Source organism: Haliotis rubra, unplaced genomic scaffold (assembly GCF_003918875.1).
Source record: "Haliotis rubra isolate DU_JTF1 unplaced genomic scaffold, ASM391887v1 Scf240, whole genome shotgun sequence".
NCBI lineage: Eukaryota > Metazoa > Mollusca > Gastropoda > Lepetellida > Haliotidae > Haliotis > Haliotis rubra.
In genome coordinates this window covers 1,375,001-1,392,746 of record NW_025766448.1, presented here as the reverse complement: position 1 = coordinate 1,392,746, position 17,746 = coordinate 1,375,001, and the positions used below count along the sequence as shown (strand labels likewise).

Sequence of the window (17,746 nt, the reverse complement as noted above, 5' to 3'; positions counted from 1 at the left end):
GTAGCAGCAGCAACAGTAGCAGTAACAGCAGTGGTAGTAGAAGTAGTAGCAGCAGCAACAGTAGTAGTAAAAGCAGCAGCAGTGCTACTTGTATGTCACTTAGATTAGTATTCCAGCGCTATCACAGCGGATGTAGTAGTAGTAGTAGTAACAGTAGTAGTAGTAGCAGCAGCAGCAGCGCTAGTAGTAGTGAGGGAGTTCGCCTTTCACTACTCACAGTAGTAGTCCAGTGCGATGAATTGGTGATGGCGGTAGTAGTAGTAGTGAGTGGGTGAGTGAGTGAGTGAGCCGCTTTTAGCAATATTCCAGCAATATCACGGTGGGGACACCAGAAATGGGCTTCACACATTATACCCATGTGGAGACTCGAACCCGGGTCTTCGGCGTGACGAGTGAACGCTTTAACCATTAGGCTACCCCACCGCCGCTAGTAGTAGTAGTAGTAGTAGTAGTGGTGGTGGTAGTAGTAGTAGTAGTAGTAGTAGTAGTAGTAGTAGTAGTAGTGGTGGTGGTGGTGGCAGCAGTTCAGTGAGGGGAGTATCACGTTTTGTTTAGTTGTAGTAGTATCAGTATCAGTAATAACGGTTACAGCAGCAGCAACAACAACAGCAGTAGTAGTAGTAAAGGACAGTTATATAAGCATCAGTAGCAGAATCAAAGATGGGGAAGGTGTTGGGGCTCATGTCATGGCAAACTATCCAGCCAAGCATTTGTGTCTGTAGGACTGACTGTAGGACTGACTGTAGGACTGACTCAAGGAATGCTCAAGGTCCTTCAACCAGCTACACAAGAAATGATATATGCCGTGTCTACGTCGCTACAGGCATAATAGAACTGAAATGTGTGACGCATGTGAAGATGTCGTAAGTCACTTAAGAAGCGGGCCCAAGACTGAACTAAATTTAGACTTTCTTCAGTTTCTGTATCTCCGTTGCACCATCCTTGGTCTGGAGCCTGTGAACAGAAACATCAGCAACAATGAAAATGTATCCAGGAAGGTTTCGGAAGGCTTTTCAGAAATGGAAACGCCTTGGGCTCAGAGAGCCACGAATATGGAGGGCGTTCCTTGTGGGTTGTCAGGGTGTGAGAATTTAAATAATAATGTTTGTAGACATAACATACATAATCAAAAACATGAATTGTATTATGATAACTCAACCAGGTACGTCTGTATGTCAGTACAGCTGTATGTCCAACAACATGGACGTCACCGTCTGTACCTCGTGGGTTTGTAGGCGCTAGATCCTTCATCAACACTACCGATAGGGGGCGGTGCAGTATTGATGTGTCTATTTAAGACCAACAATGAAATCAGGCTGGTGATCGAATGGAGACCAAAGATCCCTACTTCGTGCATGCATATCGCCGTTGTCGAGTGGTGAAGCAATATGTCGAGTACATGCCTGTTAGACAACGATACACGTTGTATGAGAAATATTACTTTTTTGCTGCTTTCTGAAAAGCTCATTGGTCAGAACACTCGACAGTTTCCGACGTGCAGCAACCAGGTGGTGTCCTGATTGGCTGGTTTATAATAGTGACAACAACATAAACACTTGGGAGGGAGGAATGCAGTGTACTAACGAAGGTTGATCGGTCGAACTGACTTACGATAATAACGAAGTCCCCATCTCTGTAGGTGTCCTCGTCCTAGTGCATGACGACCCCGTTCTTCTCTGAAGTTATCTTCTCGAGAAAGTGCTCGTTTTGTAGAGTGATGAGGTTCTGAAACATTAATCTGAATGCACTTTAAGCAGATATACAGGTGATGTATTACTGATATATACTTCTCTTCAAAAGTGTAGACTCAGTGTTTAGGAAACTATAGCTTTCTGTGAAACCCCAAGTCGTCTGGCCACGTATCGCTGTGATCTGCCATCCTGAAGTAAAGCAATTCCGTGGTGACGTTCTTAGCTTAAACTTCTTCCGCGACCCATGGTGTTATTGGTCAGACTGTTTTGTGGCTACCGATCGCGATTTCTATACAGTTATACTGGGATGCCTTGCGCGTGCATGACATGTTGCCTCTGACAAAAAAAAAAATCACGGAAAAATTAGATTGATCTTCAGTAACCCATGCTTGCCGTAATCTTGAGGCGACTAACGGGATCAGGTGGTCAGGCTCGCTGACTTGGTTGACACATCAATTGTATCTCAATTGCGCAGATCGATGCTCATGATGTTGATCACTGGCTTGTCTAGTCCAGACTTGATTATTTACAGACCGCCGCCATATAGCTGGAATATTGCGGAGTGCGGCATTAAACCAAACTCACTCACTACAGTTGTCTTAAATTCCTTTACACTTGATCATCGTCCGAGACAATCCTGACACAATATCATGATAAGGACGAAACGGAAATACCATCATGTGACGACAGCCTAAGGTCCGTAACACTACAAACCTCTTGCTCGCTATAACAAGATACATTAGCATACAACCCACCGTCAGTTTGGTGGTCTTGTCGGGACTGAGATAGGAGAAGGGCACGTCCATCTTGAACTTGATGTCACCAAACACGACGCCAGTTTCAGTGACCACCTTCATGTACCATTCCTCACCGTCACGTGACAGATGGAAGGTGTACACGAGGTTGCGAGTTGCCTCGCGTTCTGCATCTGACATTCCTGGAACAAATTTTCCAAAATTCTAGAAAATCCTAAAATGTCGCGTTGACGTCATTTTTAAACAAAGCGAAGATTTTTAGAACACCAATGTGCAACAAATTTGACAATTGTATTTCTGTCGCATTTTAAACACAATTCTTGTGAAGAAATACAATCCAACAATGTGATATATTTTGACCTGGAACAATGTGGAGACGTAAACATCAGAACGGGTCAGTACACGATTGGTAAAAATGTCGCCTTATCAATGTGTATATATCAATGTCGGTTACATTCACGGTCTACATTAACGATTGAAGTTCATGTCATGATCACACACACACGCACGCACGCACGCACGCACACACCTCCCCGAAAAGATTTTCCCTGAGGAGCAATCCTCCCTAACCTTTGGACGCACTCAAGGTGAAATACTGCCGATGCGACTATAACCCTAAACTCACTCACTCATCCTTGTAACGTTCAGATAACGTTTGTAATGTTTTGGGGTAGCCTAGTGGTTAAAGCGTTCGCTTGTTAAGGCGAAGACCCGGGTTCGAGTCCACACATGGGAACAATTAGTGACATTTCTGGTGTCCCCCGCCGTGATATAACTGCACTGTTGCTAAAACGGTGTAAAACTGAACTCACTCACTCACTCAGCCGAAGACCTGGTTCCATTCCCCAAACGCTAAAACGGCGTAAAGTTAACTCACTTATTTGCAATGTTTTATCACGTCCGGCAGTCATGGTATATCACCCTCAGACCTCTCATAAAACATATTTCGAAAACCTAAGACACGTTTTCATGTATTTGAAATTGTAAAATGAGTAGTGAGTGAGTTTTGTTTTACGCCGCTTTACACATTGTACCCATGGGGCCAGGGTATCGATGTTTTGGCGACTTTGGACGTGTTCTGATAACGTTGTAAAAAGGGATCACAGTTCAAGAGAATAGAGGGTACCTACCCATTGCTTTAGCAAACTCATCATGGCCAGTGGTCAACTCCGGCACAAGTTTCCAGTCTCCGACCATGTTCGCCATCCTGAACTGTTCCTGTGAAAGCCGCGTAATCTGTTCGGATATCGTCATACACATATATTAAAACATTTAGGGACCGTTCATAATGTGTGTGTGTGTGTGTGTGTGTGTGTGTGTGTGTGTGTGTGTGTGTGTGTGTGTGTGTGTGTGTGTGTGTGTGTGTGTGTGTGTGTGTGTGTGTGTGTGTGTGTGTGTGTGTGTGTGTGTGTGTTATGGAGAAGCATGACTGTACAATGTGAATGCACCCCCGTCCCTCAAATTTCTATACAAAGTAAGTGACACCCCTGGCCTCAAACCACAATTATTTTCCTTGTTGGCTATGTACAGTTACATGCCAGTCCACCATAATAAATATCGATCGTAGGCTGTTTTCCTGTTGCATGCTGACCAACCTGCCACTTGTCACTTAACCAGCAAAATATCGGCCTGGGTCGACCACCTCAATTTTGTTGTATCCACTGTAAACAATGGCCACCGGAGGTTTCTTTGAGCCCGAAACACACTAAACAACCTTGAACTTGGGGTCAAATCGTGGAAGGCTGGTGTCAATACCATGTGCAGATTGTGGACCAAAACATTATTGCAATAAAGTACAATGCCTCACCTTCCATTTAAGCTACCACAAATCACCCTGAAAAAAAATTAGCACAGACAGAACAGCCCATTTAAACAAGGCACTATATTCTCCTATTTCGCTTCCGGGTCATGGTCATGGTAAAAGCCATAAATTATGAACGATGTCGGGGCGGTAGATAAAGTTAACACATCGGGGGGAGGGAATATCGTGTTGTCTATTCATATAGACCTACTACTGTACACTGCTGAAATTCGCCTGTCATACAGACCAATGTGTACTGGAGTTCAACAGAGGAAATACGGTATATGAAACAGAGGACGATTTGTTTTAGATTGATTGCTTTGTAAACAGCGACCCGGCACGAACACTCGTGTGTAGTCAACAATCTGAAACATCGTGCAAGGACACGGAGTGAGTGAGTATGGTTTTACGCCGCTTTTAGCAATGGGCTTCACACATTGTACCCATGTGGGGAATCGAACCCGGGTCTTCGGCGTTGACCCAGCGAACGCTTTAACCACTAGGCTACCCACCGCCCTCGTGACACGGATACAGTGTTGTGTTGTGGATAGTATACGGCACTGTCACGTGTCACATAGTAGAAACACGTACGTATACGTGACACAGTGCCAAGACCCACCTGCTGCGTGTCACACCCGGTTCCTGCAGGGCTGGGTTGAGTTGGGCATTGGATGAACACAGGTGGACACAGAATTCATTCATTTATTTAGAATCTACTTGATTTACACTTTAAAAGGAGGGACCAAACTGTCCTCGTGTCTAACAGCTCACGGTCATCGCGTTTTACATTTACATATTAAAATACGTAGAAGAGAAAAGACACTGACAAGTGTGTGAAAAAATCGACCAACGCTTCACTTTCGGTTTTCGCCCGGTAACGTATAGGACTAAGAGCTCCACAGAAGGGCACAACACAAAGCCTCGCGTGACAACACGGCCTCTGACTGTTGCCCGGAGACACCGCTTGGTGTCTCTGCTCTTGCTTCTGTCGGCTGCGGGAACCAGTCTAATACGTGTCTCCACGGTTGAGGGAAAACATGTCATAGGAAAAAGTCATAGGAAAAAGAGTCATAAACTCAAAAAGTCAATATTGGTAATATATTTATTCAACAAGTTAGAACAATATTATCATCAACAGCACTACATAAATTTCTCTGAACCACATTTGAACCTATCTTATACAATTAATGTAATTATTCCATTATAATATTTGACATCATAGAATGAACAGATCACAACACTATCATCAGCAACAGCACTACATCAATCCCATAATCCTTTAAGAACTAAATAAGTACTAAAATATTCATTTCTCCTGTTTTGATAAAATCCAGTTGCTTACAGTGTGTGAATAATTAACTTGAAAGTGAAACAGGATATACAAAGTAAATGCAGAACAGGGCGTTTTATAACTTTTTCTTGTTGAATTAGTTTTCTCTGATGAAAGTAAAATAGTATTTATAAAATACAGTATAAACAGGATGTTTATATTTCTGACGATGAACTGAAATAGTATTAAGAAAATAACAGTATAAACAAAGTAAAAACTGGAGAAAAGGATATTTTATAATAGTTATTTTTCTGACAACTATTCTTTCCCATGACATTTTTCCTATGACTTTTTCTATGACTTTTTCCGATCACCTTCTGCACACGACCCCACAACTTGTCACAGTCAGACAAAAAACAAATATCTCATCAACAGCATTAGGACAACTAGTATTGACCTCAGAGAGTATGTAAGCATTTGTTTGATTGTGTGTGTGTGTGTGTGTGTGTGTGTGGTGCGCGCGCGCGCGTGTGACCGCGTTCGTGCGTGCGTGTTTGTATGAGTGAGTGAATGATGTATGCGCGCATTTGACGCCTTCAAAACATTGTTTGCTCGCCGTTTTGTGGTGTGATATTGCATGTGACTAACATTACAACTAAGTAGAGACCATTCACGTGTTTGTATGTACGACGTTTTAAATGCATTCTATTTTTACAGTGTCATCACGTTAGAAAACGTGTGTGTGTGTGTGTGTGCGTGCGTGTGTGCGTGCGTGCGTGCGTGCGTTCGTGCGTGCGTGCGTGCGTGCTCCCAAAAATGTCATGTAGCAATAAATAAAAACGTGATTCATTTTACAAAAAGGTTTTGCTCTCTTTGTGAGATATGACGGTTGGCTTCACTTAGACGCGGCATTTTGCGTTCGTCAACAATATTCCAAATACAGTGACTAATCGACAGACAGCGATCAACCTTTTATACCCACCATTGAGACTATCTGATCCCCAACTTTCACGAGCATTGCATGTGAATTGTGTATTCTGTGACACTACACGCAGAAATTGAAAATCATGCTTTTAAATACGGATCTTTCACGGTGGTTTGAAAACATAAACACCATAGGACTCACAAAGAGAGCAAAAGCTTTTGTAAAATGAATCAAGTTTTTATTTATTGCCACATGACATGTTTTGGGAGCACACACACGCACACACGCACGCACACACGCACACACGCACACACGCACGCACGCACGCACGCGTGCAGTTGCCCGACGCATGAATGTTCACCAAAGCACCATTTCACGGATCTGGGAGAGATATCGCCGGCAGAATGCGGTAGCAGCTGCCCCTCGTAGTGGGCGACCTCGAGCGTCCACTGCGGCGCAGGATCGCTACATCCGGGTACATCATCTGCGTCATCGAACAGCTACGGCGACCAGTACCGCTTGACAAATACCCGGATTGAGGACGCTTTCTGCACAGACCATCAGGAACAGGTTGAGAGAGGCTGGTTTACGTGCCAAAAGACCTTATTTTGGCCCAGTGCTTCGACAACAACATCGTCGACATCAAGTTCAATGGTGCACCAGCATTCAGTCCTGGAACCTACCGAATTGGCGTAAAATCTGGTTCAGTGATGAATCACGATTTCTATTGGAACGACGGGATGGAAGAATGCGGGTGTACAGACGTCGACGTGAACGTTTCGCCGACGCTTGCGTTCCCCAGGTGGACAGATTCGGCCAGGTCAGTGTTATGATGTGGGGAGCGATCACCCGCCGTAGGAGAAGTGATTTGGTGATGATCCAGGGCAACCTGACAGCTCAACGGTACTGTGACGAAATCCTACGCCCACACCTCCTTCAAATCATTGATCGCCAGAGGGAGTTGTTTCAACAGGACAATGCCAGGCCCCACACAGCACGTCACACTAGAGACTTCCTCCAGAACCACAACATCAATGTGCTCCCCTGGCCCCTCAAGATCACCGGACTTAAACCCGATCGAACATCTGTGGGATGCCCTGGACAGACGGGTAAGACGCCGTAACCCTCGGCCCCAGACACTTCAGCAACTCGCACAGGCACTACAGGCAGAGTGGGCTGCGATTGGGCAACACGAGATTCTGAGACTTATTCGTTCGATGCCGAGACGATGCCGTGCAGTTCTGGATGCCCACGGTGGTCACACGAGGTATTGACTTCAGCGCCACCACACGTCTCCATATGACACTCAAACTGACTTTCCTCGAGTTGGTGCCAAAGACGGATAAGTCTGCATTCCCAGTGTGCAATTTCGCTATATTTCATTGACTCATAAAGCCTACAAGATGTTTCAAAATAAAAATACAGTTGAAATTCCTTTATGCGTTTCTTTTTGGAGTGTATATATGTGTGTATGTATATGTGTGTGTATGCATACATGCATGTGCATGTATTGATGGATGTGTGTATGTGTGTATGTGTGGTCGTATTTATCATGTGTATGGTGTTTGAAGGGGTGTACGTTGTGTATGGCTGTATGTGCTATCATGTATGAAATAAACTTATTACTGATATAATATACAAACAATACAACAAAAGTTAAGCACCACCGCAATTTTCAATTTTAAAATAGTTAATACATCATATTGTTATAGGGACTAATTCACGACAGCCATCGTTCAAATATTTAAAAAAGTAAAACTATGTAGTCAAGACATGTGAGACTTTATTGTACTGTCCTAGTATGGTGATTAGGGGTGTCGCGATACGCGAATGTATCGATGCATCGATACATTTTTACTGACGATACGATACGCGATACATGCTTACGTGTATCGATTCCTATTTTAAAACTTTATCGATTCAAATTTTTATGCTATATCCATCTCCTTCGAAGTCTTGATAGTAAAATTATACGAGACGGCTCCGATAAATAGATGTAGCTAGCTTTACTTAAAAAATAGGTTGGAAACTAACAGCTTTTGTGATTGGCTAGACTATTTTGATGGACCAATCAGCGAGCGCCTACGTTGCCGGTAAGGTAATGCTATGAAAAGGCGCGAAAATTATGTATCGCGATACGTATCGTATCGTGACCTTAAAATCGTGATACGTATCGTATCGTGAGATTGGTGTATCGTGACACCCCTAATGGTGATCTACCTTCAGTTGTTGGCCATCTATAGCCCGTTTTTATATTGTATTGTCTTCGTAAATAAAATAGTTTTACATGTTCATGCTAGTTTTAGACTCCATCTGTGATACTCAAGTTATTTTACAGTCCTTCGATGACTGATTATTTAGCAACTTTAATTTATTGTTTATGTAAAACATTTCTCGTCAGGATATGGCTGAAATATTGCCGATGTGACGTTAAATTCTAACTCACTCACTCACTCACTTTATTGTACTTATCTAATCTGTATTCTATCTAATCCTTATCACTTCCGCATTGAACATTGACTTGTCAGGCAATTAATTACTGTATATGACACTTATAACCTTAATTGGTTATCTCCCTTGGCCGTGTCTGCCATCACATCAACTGGTCAAGGAAGTGTACTACAATGACATACAACCCAGGCCATATGAACTATCGCTAGATTGATGGATTGATTAATATTGATTTATGAGGGCGTGAGTATCTTTTTCGCCGCTTTTGGCAAATTCCAACAATTTCATGACTCTCATGTTGAGAATCTAACCCGGATCTTCGGCATGACGAGCAAACACTTTAAGTGAGTAAGTGAGTGAGTGAGTAAATATGCTTTTAAGCCGCTTTAAGCAATATTCCATCAAAATCACAGCGGGGACACCAGAAATGGGCTTCACACATTGTAACCCATGGGGAAATTGAACCCGGGTCTTCGGCGTGACGAGCGGACGCTTTAACCACGATGCTACCCCACCGCCCTGCAAACACTTTAAGAACTAGACTACCTCACCACCGCTACATCTTTGGCCATTCTTGGAGTAATGACCGTCCTTGACCTGTATGTTGTAGGGGCAGCCTTGTGCTTTAAGTATGAGTGCACCCTATGTCTGTATCTCTCGTAGTTCTATTGCTGGAATATGCTAGTGAGTGAATATTGTTTTACGTCGCATCAGAAACATTCGCAGAGTTGGAAAATGCTGAGAGCGGGACACAGCAATACTCATTTCTTTATTATATTACCAATCTGAAACATGGATGGACATAGTCCGAGAAGTGAGAGAAAACAAATAGTTCATGAACAGTTTAATGAGTTCAACTCGATATATGATATACAATATACAGTAAGAAAATAACATCTGTAGTTGTAGACATCTGCTCGATTGCTCATTGGCAGCAGTAGCAGCAGCAACAGTAGCAGTAACAGCAGTAGTAGTAGAAGTAGTAGCAGCAGCAACAGTAGTAGTAAAAGCAGCAGCAGCGCTACTTGTATGTCACTTAGATTAGTATTCCAGCGCTATCACAGCGGATGTAGTAGTAGTAGTAGTAGTAACAGTAGTAGGAGTAGTAGTAGTAGTAGTAGTAGTAGTAGTAGTAGAAGAAGTAGTAGTAGTAGTAGCAGCAGCAGCGCTAGTAGTAGTGAGGGAGTTCGCCTTTCGCTACTCACAGTAGTAGTCCAGTGCGATGAATTGGTGATGGCGGTAGTAGTAGTGAGTGAGTGAGCCGCTTTTAGCAATATTCCAGCAATATCACGGTGGGGACACCAGAAATGGGCTTCACACATTATACCCATGTGGAGACTCGAACCCGGGTCTTCGGCGTGACGAGTGAACGCTTTAACCATTAGGCTACCCCACCGCCGCTAGTAGTAGTAGTAGTAGTAGTAGTGGTGGTGGTGGTGGCAGCAGTTCAGTGAGGGAGTATCACGTTTTGTTTAGTTGTAGTAGTATCAGTATCAGTAATAACGGTTACAGCAGCAGCAACAACAACAGCAGTAGTAGTAGTAAAGGACAGTTATATAAGCATCAGTAGCAGAATCAAAGATGGGGAAGGTGTTGGGGCTCATGTCATGGCAAACTATCCAGCCAAGCATTTGTGTCTGTAGGACTGACTGTAGGACTGACTGTAGGACTGACAGTAGGACCGACTGTAGGACTGACTGTAGGACCGACTGTAGGACCGACAGTAGGACCGACTGTAGGACTGACTGTAGGACCGGCTGTAGGACTGACTGTAGGACTGACTCAAGGAATGCTCAAGGTCCTTCAACCAGCTACACAAGAAATGATATATGCCGTGTCTACGTCGCTACAGGCATAATAGAACTGAAATGTGTGACGCATGTGAAGATGTCGTAAGTCACTTAAGAAGCGGGCCCAAGACTGAACTAAATTTAGACTTTCTTCAGTTTCTGTATCTCCGTTGCACCATCCTTGGTCTGAGCCTGTGAACAGAAACGTCAGCAACAATGGAAAGGTATCCAGGAAGGTTTCGGAAGGCTTTTCAGAAATGGACACGCCTTGGGCTCAGAGAGACACGAATATGGAGGGTGTTCCTTGTGGGTTGTCAGGGTGCGAGAATTTAAATAATAATGTTTGTAGACATAACATACATAATAAAAAAATAGGAATTGTATTATGATAACTCAACCAGGTACGTCTGTATGTCAGTACAGCTGTATGTCCAACAACATGGACGTCACCGTCTGTACCTCGTGGGTTGTAGGCGCTAGATCCTTCATCAACACTACCGATAGGGGGCGGTGCAGTATTGATGTGTCTATTTAAGACCAACAATGAAATCAGGCTGGTGATCGAATGGAGACCAAAGATCCCTACTTCGTGCATGCATATCGCCGTTGTCGAGTGGTGAAGCAATATGTCGAGTACATGCCTGTTAGACAACGATACACGTTGTATGAGAAATATTACTTTTTTGCTGCTTTCTGAAAAGCTCATTGGTCAGAACACTCGACAGTTTCCGACGTGCAGCAACCAGGTGGTGTCCTGATTGGCTGGTTTAAAATAGTGACAACAACCCAAACACGAGGGAGGGAGGAATGCAGTGCACTAACGAAGGCTGATCGGTCGAACTGACTTACGGTAATAACGAAGTCCCCATCTCTGTAGGTGTCCACGTCCCAGTGCATGACGACCCCGTTCTTCTCTGAAGTCATCTTCTCGAGAAAGTGCTCGTTTTGCAGAGTGATGAGGCTCTGAAACATTAATTTGAATGCACTTTAAGCAGATATACAGGTGACGTATTACTTATATATACTTCTCTTCAAAAGTTTAGAATCTTTAGCCCAGTTTTACATTGTATTGTCCAGAAATAATGTTCTACTTTTAAAGATATATGCTAGCTTGTTTTAACTCAATCTGTGATAATCTAGTGGTTTTACTGTCCTTCGTTGACAGGGTTGTATATATTATATGTATGTATTATGAATTTAGAACTAGTTTCAGTCACGATATGGCTGAAATATTGCCGATGTGACTTAAATCTTAACTCACTCACTCACTCACTCAAAAGTTTAGACTCAGTGTTCAGGAAACTACAGAGATCAACATTTGCAATGTTAGAATAGAGGACATGTGACAAAAAAAACGGGAAAATGTGTCCATTTAATAATTTTAATGACGAAAAACAGATGAATTTTCTTTCAATCCACGAGTTATTGCACTGAAGTGGAGACTATCAAAAACGTCACATCCAGTTCTCACTAACAAGGAGTATGGACACCCCTAGCCACGATACACGCCTACAACGTCTCAGCTTCCGAATGTCACGCTGGAAAATGTTCTGCCATTTTTTGAAACAATGCGGTCTCAAGGTCACTCAGGGTGGCAGGTCGCGACACACGTCCATACACTCGACGTCCCAACATGTCCCAAACATGCTCGATAGGATTCAGGCCTGGAGACAGTACTGGCCATTCCATACGGTTGATCCGATAACGTTGCAAGCATTCATTCACAATTCTGGCTCGATGTGGACGTGGGTTATCATTTCGAAACTCAGGACGCCCACTCATGGCCCTCATGAACGGAACGACAACTGGAATAATGATGTTGTCTCTGTATTTCTGACCAGTTAAACTATCTAGTACAACGACGAGATCGATCTCAGAACGCATGGAGATCCCACCACAGACCATTACGGAACCACCTCCGAATCGGTCATGCTCCACGAAGGCAATGTATTAAACTTTTCACCTTGTCGTCGGTAGACAGGATTACGGCCATCATTAAAATGCAAGTTGAATCGCTGAAGAGAACTTTGGACCATCTGCGATCACCCCAGCCGATGTGTTCATTTGCAAAAGCCAAACGGTTCTGTCTATGTTTAGGCTTGAGAGGAGGTCTGACGGCAGGACGTCGTGATCTGATGCCGTGTGACAGTAGGCGACGTCGTACAGTGGACAGTGAAACACGGGTCCCTACTACACTGTGTAGTCTGTCTCGGGGAACTCTAGCTGTCGCGTGCCTTTCCCGGAGAGCTGTTAAACGGGGGGTCCAGGGTGGAAATAACTTTAACATTGCTAGTGTACTCTGGTACAGTGGCACATGTAAAATCACTTGGCCTGGTAAATTTTCCACTATACCGGCTGATTTTCTTGTTGATCTTTTAAATAAACAATATAATTAACATTGGAAAGTCAACTGGACACCGGTACAACGTGATATACAAATTAGATTGCCCGACAGACAACAACACTGGACACGGACGTCGGGCAATGGGTTATTTCCACCCCGGCGGGGTACCGATCGTCCCGTCTTGTTATAACTTTGGGGATACCGGATCAGGGCCTATCCCTCACGGATTTCGTTTGTTGATAACGGATCCACAGGTTTGAAATGGCTTTCTGTGAAACCCCAAGTCGTCTGGCCACGTATCGCTGTGATCTGCCATCCTGAAGTAAAGCAATTCCGTGGTGACGTTGGTCTTAGCTTAAACTTCTTCCACGACCCATGGTGTTCTTGGTCAGACTGTTTTGCGATTTCTATACAGTTCTACTGGGATGCCTTGCGCGTGCATGACATGTTGCCTCTGACAACAAAAAAAATCACGGAAAAATGTATCCCTGTTGGTGCGTTGTCGCCAAAGTTTTCGGGAAAAATAAATTGCATATTGCCAGTTTTAAGTGTGCGTTATTTGATGGGGAGTCGCGAAAATGCTTTTGCTAAACCCAATTATCTGACAGCTCTTTCCACCATGTGAAATCACTAGTTTTATGTATATTGATCAAATTTGTATACTGGAGACATCTAACACCATTTAAAACGCACTTTTGAAGAGTAGTTAATATACGGTCAGATGTTCAACTCCAACAGTAACTGTTTTATAGTTCAATAAAAATACATTATGCCGACATCACTCTGGCACTATTCAAAATATATTCCCACAAAACACACACTTCCAGTGACTGCATCCAATTTGCTTGACGAATGATCATGTATACATTAGAAAATCTCATTTGGGTTTCACTAAACCTTTTTTGTTGCCATATTTCAAAATGAGGATCATTTATATTAATGGAATTTATTCAGTTTATACTTCAGTAGATAATTAATAATGTCATAATATTTTAATGATTATCATTGACAATTTGTGGTACATAATTGCATTTAAGTCCAAGGTGCTATGAAATTATTTCATATCGACATTACAATAATTTGGACATGAACAGTCATGGGGCATTACAATGGGCTGAAAAATGAAGCGAGCTTGTATTATCAAATTGATGTGATATGCAAACAGCTGTTTCTGGTGAAAAACAGGCCAGGGCGAAATACATTATTTCATAGCGGTTTGTTTGGGTTACTATTTAACCATTCACAAGTTCATTGTGTGAAGCCCATTTCTTTAACCATTCACAAGTTCATGTTCTACTGGGAGACTGAAAATTTGTAATCCTAAACCAAAGACCATACACAGGTATATGGTGCCTGTGTCAACTACATCACTCTGAGTCTTGAACAACAGCGAGTATTGTTTCAAGCCGTTTTTAGCAATAACCCGGAAATAGAAATAGGCTTCACACATTGTACTCATGTGGAGAATCGAACTCAGGTGTTTATCAAAGTTTATATCTATTATCAATAACCGTGTTAAAGCTACGCAAAAACTGTAAATTATGCAACGACCTTCCAACAATGCAATTAAATTTATGTATACTATATATCCTATGCTCTTGTACCACCGTGGGTGGTTAAAAGAGAATAAAGATTGATTGATTGATTGATTGATTGATCGCAACCAGGCGCCACCGCCCCCGGAAACAACAGTAAGATGCAACAGGCTAGGCCGTCGTTAATCAAACGTACTCAAAATAAAACTCCCATACAGTCGTCATAACTCCGAGTTAGATTGATCTTCAGTAACCCATGCTTGCCGTAATCTTGAGGCGACTAACGTGATCAGGTGGTCAGGCTCGCTGACTTGGTTGACACATGTATGTCATCGTATCTCAATTGCGCAAATCGATGCTCATGATGTAGATCACTGGCTTGTCTAGTCCAGACTTGATTATTTACAGACCGCCGCCATATAGCTGGAATATTGCTGAGTGCGGCGTAAAACCAAACCCACTCACTACAGTTGTCATATGAAAACGTTCGAAGACTTATCAAGTTAAAGGCTCTTAAATTCCTTTACACTTGATCATCGTCCGAGACAATCCTGACACAATATCATGATAAGGACGAAACGGAAATACCATCATGTGACGACAGCCTAAGGTCCGTAACACTACAAACCTCTTGCTTGCTATAACAAGATACATTAGCATACAACCCACCGTCAGTTTGGTGGTCTTGTCGAGACTGAGATAGGAGAAGGGCACGTCCATCTTGAACTTGATGTCAACAAACACGACGCCAGTTTCAGTGACCACCTTCATGTACCATTCCTCACCGTCACGTGACAGATGGAAGGTGTACACGAGGTTGCGAGTTGCCTCGCGTTCTGCATCTGACATTCCTGGAACAAATTTTCCAAAATTCTAGAAAATCCTAAAATGTCGCGTTGACGTCATTTTTAAACAAAGCGAAGATGTTTAGAACACCAATGTGCAACAAATTTGACAATTGTATTTCTGTCGCATTTTAAACACAATTTTTGTGAAGAAATACAATGTGATATATTTTGACCTGGAACAGTGTGGAGACGTAAACATCAGAACGGGTCAGTACAATTCGACGATTGGTAAAAATGTCGCCTTATCAATGTGTATATATCAATGTCGGTTACATTCACGGTCTACATTAACGATTGAAGTTCATGTCATGATCACACCCGCACGCACGCACGCACGCACGCACGCACCTCCCCCGAAAAGATTTTCCCTGAGGAGCATTTCCCCCTAACCTTTGGACTTCATGATTTATGTAACACCCTTCTCCAAAGTCTGGATCCATGTGCACCCCCACCGCCCTCTCCGTAATCCTTGATCCATATGCAGCCCCCTTCCTCCAAAATCTCTGATTCACGAGCACCCCTCTTCTCCAAAATCCTGGATCCATGTGCACCCCCCTTCTCCAATCCTGCATCCATGTGCACCCACCCCCTTCCGTAATTCTGGATCCATGTGTGCACACACCCACACACACCCCACACCCCTTTCTTCAAAACCATGGATCCGCCCCTGTCTCCGCTGACCACATGTGAACTGCGAGAGTACACACTCAAGGTGAAATACTGCCGATGCGACTATAACCCTAAACTCACTCACTCACTCATCCTTGTAACGTTCAGATAACGTTTGTAATGTTTTGGGTAGCCTAGTGGTTAAAGCGTTCGCTTGTAAAGGCGAAGACCCGGGTTCGAGTCCACACATGGGAACAATTAGTGACATTTCTGGTGTCCCCCGCCGTGATATTACTGCACTGTTGCTAAAATGGCGTAAAACTGAACTCACTCACTCACTCAGCCGAAGACCCGGGTTCCATTCCCCACATTGGTACAATGTGTTAAGCCCATTTCTATTGTCCACCGCCGTGATATTGTTGGAATATTGCTAAAACGGCGTAAAAGTTAACTCACTTACTTGCAATGTTTTGTCACGTCCGGCAGTCATGGTATATCACCCTCAGACCTCTCAGAAAACATATTTCGAAAACCTAAGACACGTTTTCATGTATTTGAAATTGTAAAAATGACCACAGTTGAAGAGTAGTGAGTGAGTTTTGTTTTACGCCGCTTTACACATTGTACCCATGGGGCCAGGGTATCGATGTTTTGGCGACTTTGGACGTGTTCTGATAACGTTGTAAAAAGGGATCACAGTTGAAGAGAATAGACGGTACCTACCCATTGCTTTAGCAAACTCATCATGGCCAGTGGTCAACTCCGGCACAAGTTTCCAGTCTCCGACCATGTTCGCCATCCTGAACTGTTCCTGTGAAAGCCGCGTAACCTGTTTGGATATCGTCATACACATATTATAACATTTAGGGACCGTTCATAATGTATGTATGTGTGTGTGTGTGTGTGTGTGTGTGTGTGTGTGTGATGATGATGATGATGATGATGATGATGATGATGATTCGTATGGGGAAGCATGACTGTAGAATGTGAATGCCCCCGTCCTCTCTAAACTTTCTGTACAAAGTGGCACCCCCCTCCCCTTGCAAGTCGTGTACAAATTCAATTTTTTTAAATAGTATTAGGTAAAAATTAATGACACACTCCCTACCACCACCACCACCACCCCCAGAACAAAATGGGTGACACCCCACCCACTTAAAATCCTCACCCCTCATAGCCATAACTTATGAACGATGTCGGGGCGGTAGATAACACATGGGGGAGGGAATATCTTGTTGTCTATTCATATAGACCTACTACTGTACACTGCTGAAATTCGCCTGTTATACAGACCAATGTGTATTGGAGTTCAACAGAGGAAATACGGTAAATGAAACAGAGGACGATTTTTTTAACATTGATTGCTTTGTAAACAGCGAACCGGCACGACTGACTGAGTTTGGTTTTACGCCGCTTTTAGCAATATTCCAGCAACATCACGGCGGGGGACACCAGAAATGGGCTGACCCGGCACGAACACTCGAGTGTAGTCAACAATCTAAAACATCGCGCAAGGTCATCGTGACACGGAGGAGTAAGGATACAGTATTGTGTTGTGGATACGGCATTGTCACGTGTCACATAGTAGAAACACGTACGTATACGTGACACAGTGCCAAGACCCACCTGCTGCGTGTCACACCCGGTTCCTGCAGGGCTGGGTTGAGTTGGGCATGGGATGAACACAGGTGGACACAGAATCCATATATTTAGTATCTACTTGATTT

At 43.4% G+C, this 17,746-nt stretch overlaps 2 protein-coding genes across 5 annotated transcripts in view; both read right to left on the bottom strand.

The window, feature by feature from the left end:
- Positions 1-615: 615 nt before the first annotated feature.
- On the bottom strand, positions 616-5,204 carry LOC124278722. Of its 2 annotated transcripts, none has more exons than XM_046714493.1 (5): positions 5,075-5,204; positions 3,577-3,682; positions 2,447-2,628; positions 1,612-1,725; positions 616-954 (listed from the first exon to the last, which is right to left on the bottom strand). In XM_046714493.1, the coding sequence occupies exons 2-4, from the start codon at positions 3,650-3,652 to the stop codon at positions 1,651-1,653; spliced, it is 333 nt and encodes a 110-aa protein (XP_046570449.1). In that variant the 5' UTR covers positions 3,653-3,682; positions 5,075-5,204; the 3' UTR covers positions 616-954; positions 1,612-1,650. The 2 variants fall into 2 exon arrangements, with proteins under 2 accessions (XP_046570449.1, XP_046570448.1); XM_046714492.1 differs by having other exon boundaries at positions 4,974-5,091.
- A 5,461-nt stretch (positions 5,205-10,665) lies between these two features.
- The window catches only part of LOC124278721, a 13,024-nt gene continuing 5,943 nt past the window's right edge, over positions 10,666-17,746 (bottom strand). For all 3 annotated transcript variants that reach the window (XM_046714490.1, XM_046714489.1, XM_046714491.1), the window contains exons 2-5: positions 16,743-16,848; positions 15,232-15,413; positions 11,533-11,646; positions 10,666-10,875 (exon numbers count right to left, since the gene is read on the bottom strand). In XM_046714490.1, coding sequence (XP_046570446.1) covers positions 10,825-10,875; positions 11,533-11,646; positions 15,232-15,413; positions 16,743-16,818 — 423 coding nt within the window. In that variant the 5' untranslated portion in view covers positions 16,819-16,848 and the 3' untranslated portion in view covers positions 10,666-10,824. The remainder of the gene's footprint in view (positions 10,876-11,532; positions 11,647-15,231; positions 15,414-16,742; positions 16,849-17,746) is intronic.

Excerpts from the sequence above, each read along its gene's own strand:
- LOC124278722 (XM_046714493.1), bottom strand. The coding sequence starts at position 3,652 with ATGGCGAACATGGTCGGAGACTGGAAACTTGTGCCGGAGTTGACCACT. Across the intron at positions 2,629-3,576 it reads TGAGTTTGCTAAAGCAATGG|GAATGTCAGATGCAGAACGC; the intron begins GTAGGTACCCTC and ends AATTTGTTCCAG. Across the intron at positions 1,726-2,446 it reads ACAAGACCACCAAACTGACG|AACCTCATCACTCTACAAAA; the intron begins GTGGGTTGTATG and ends TTAATGTTTCAG.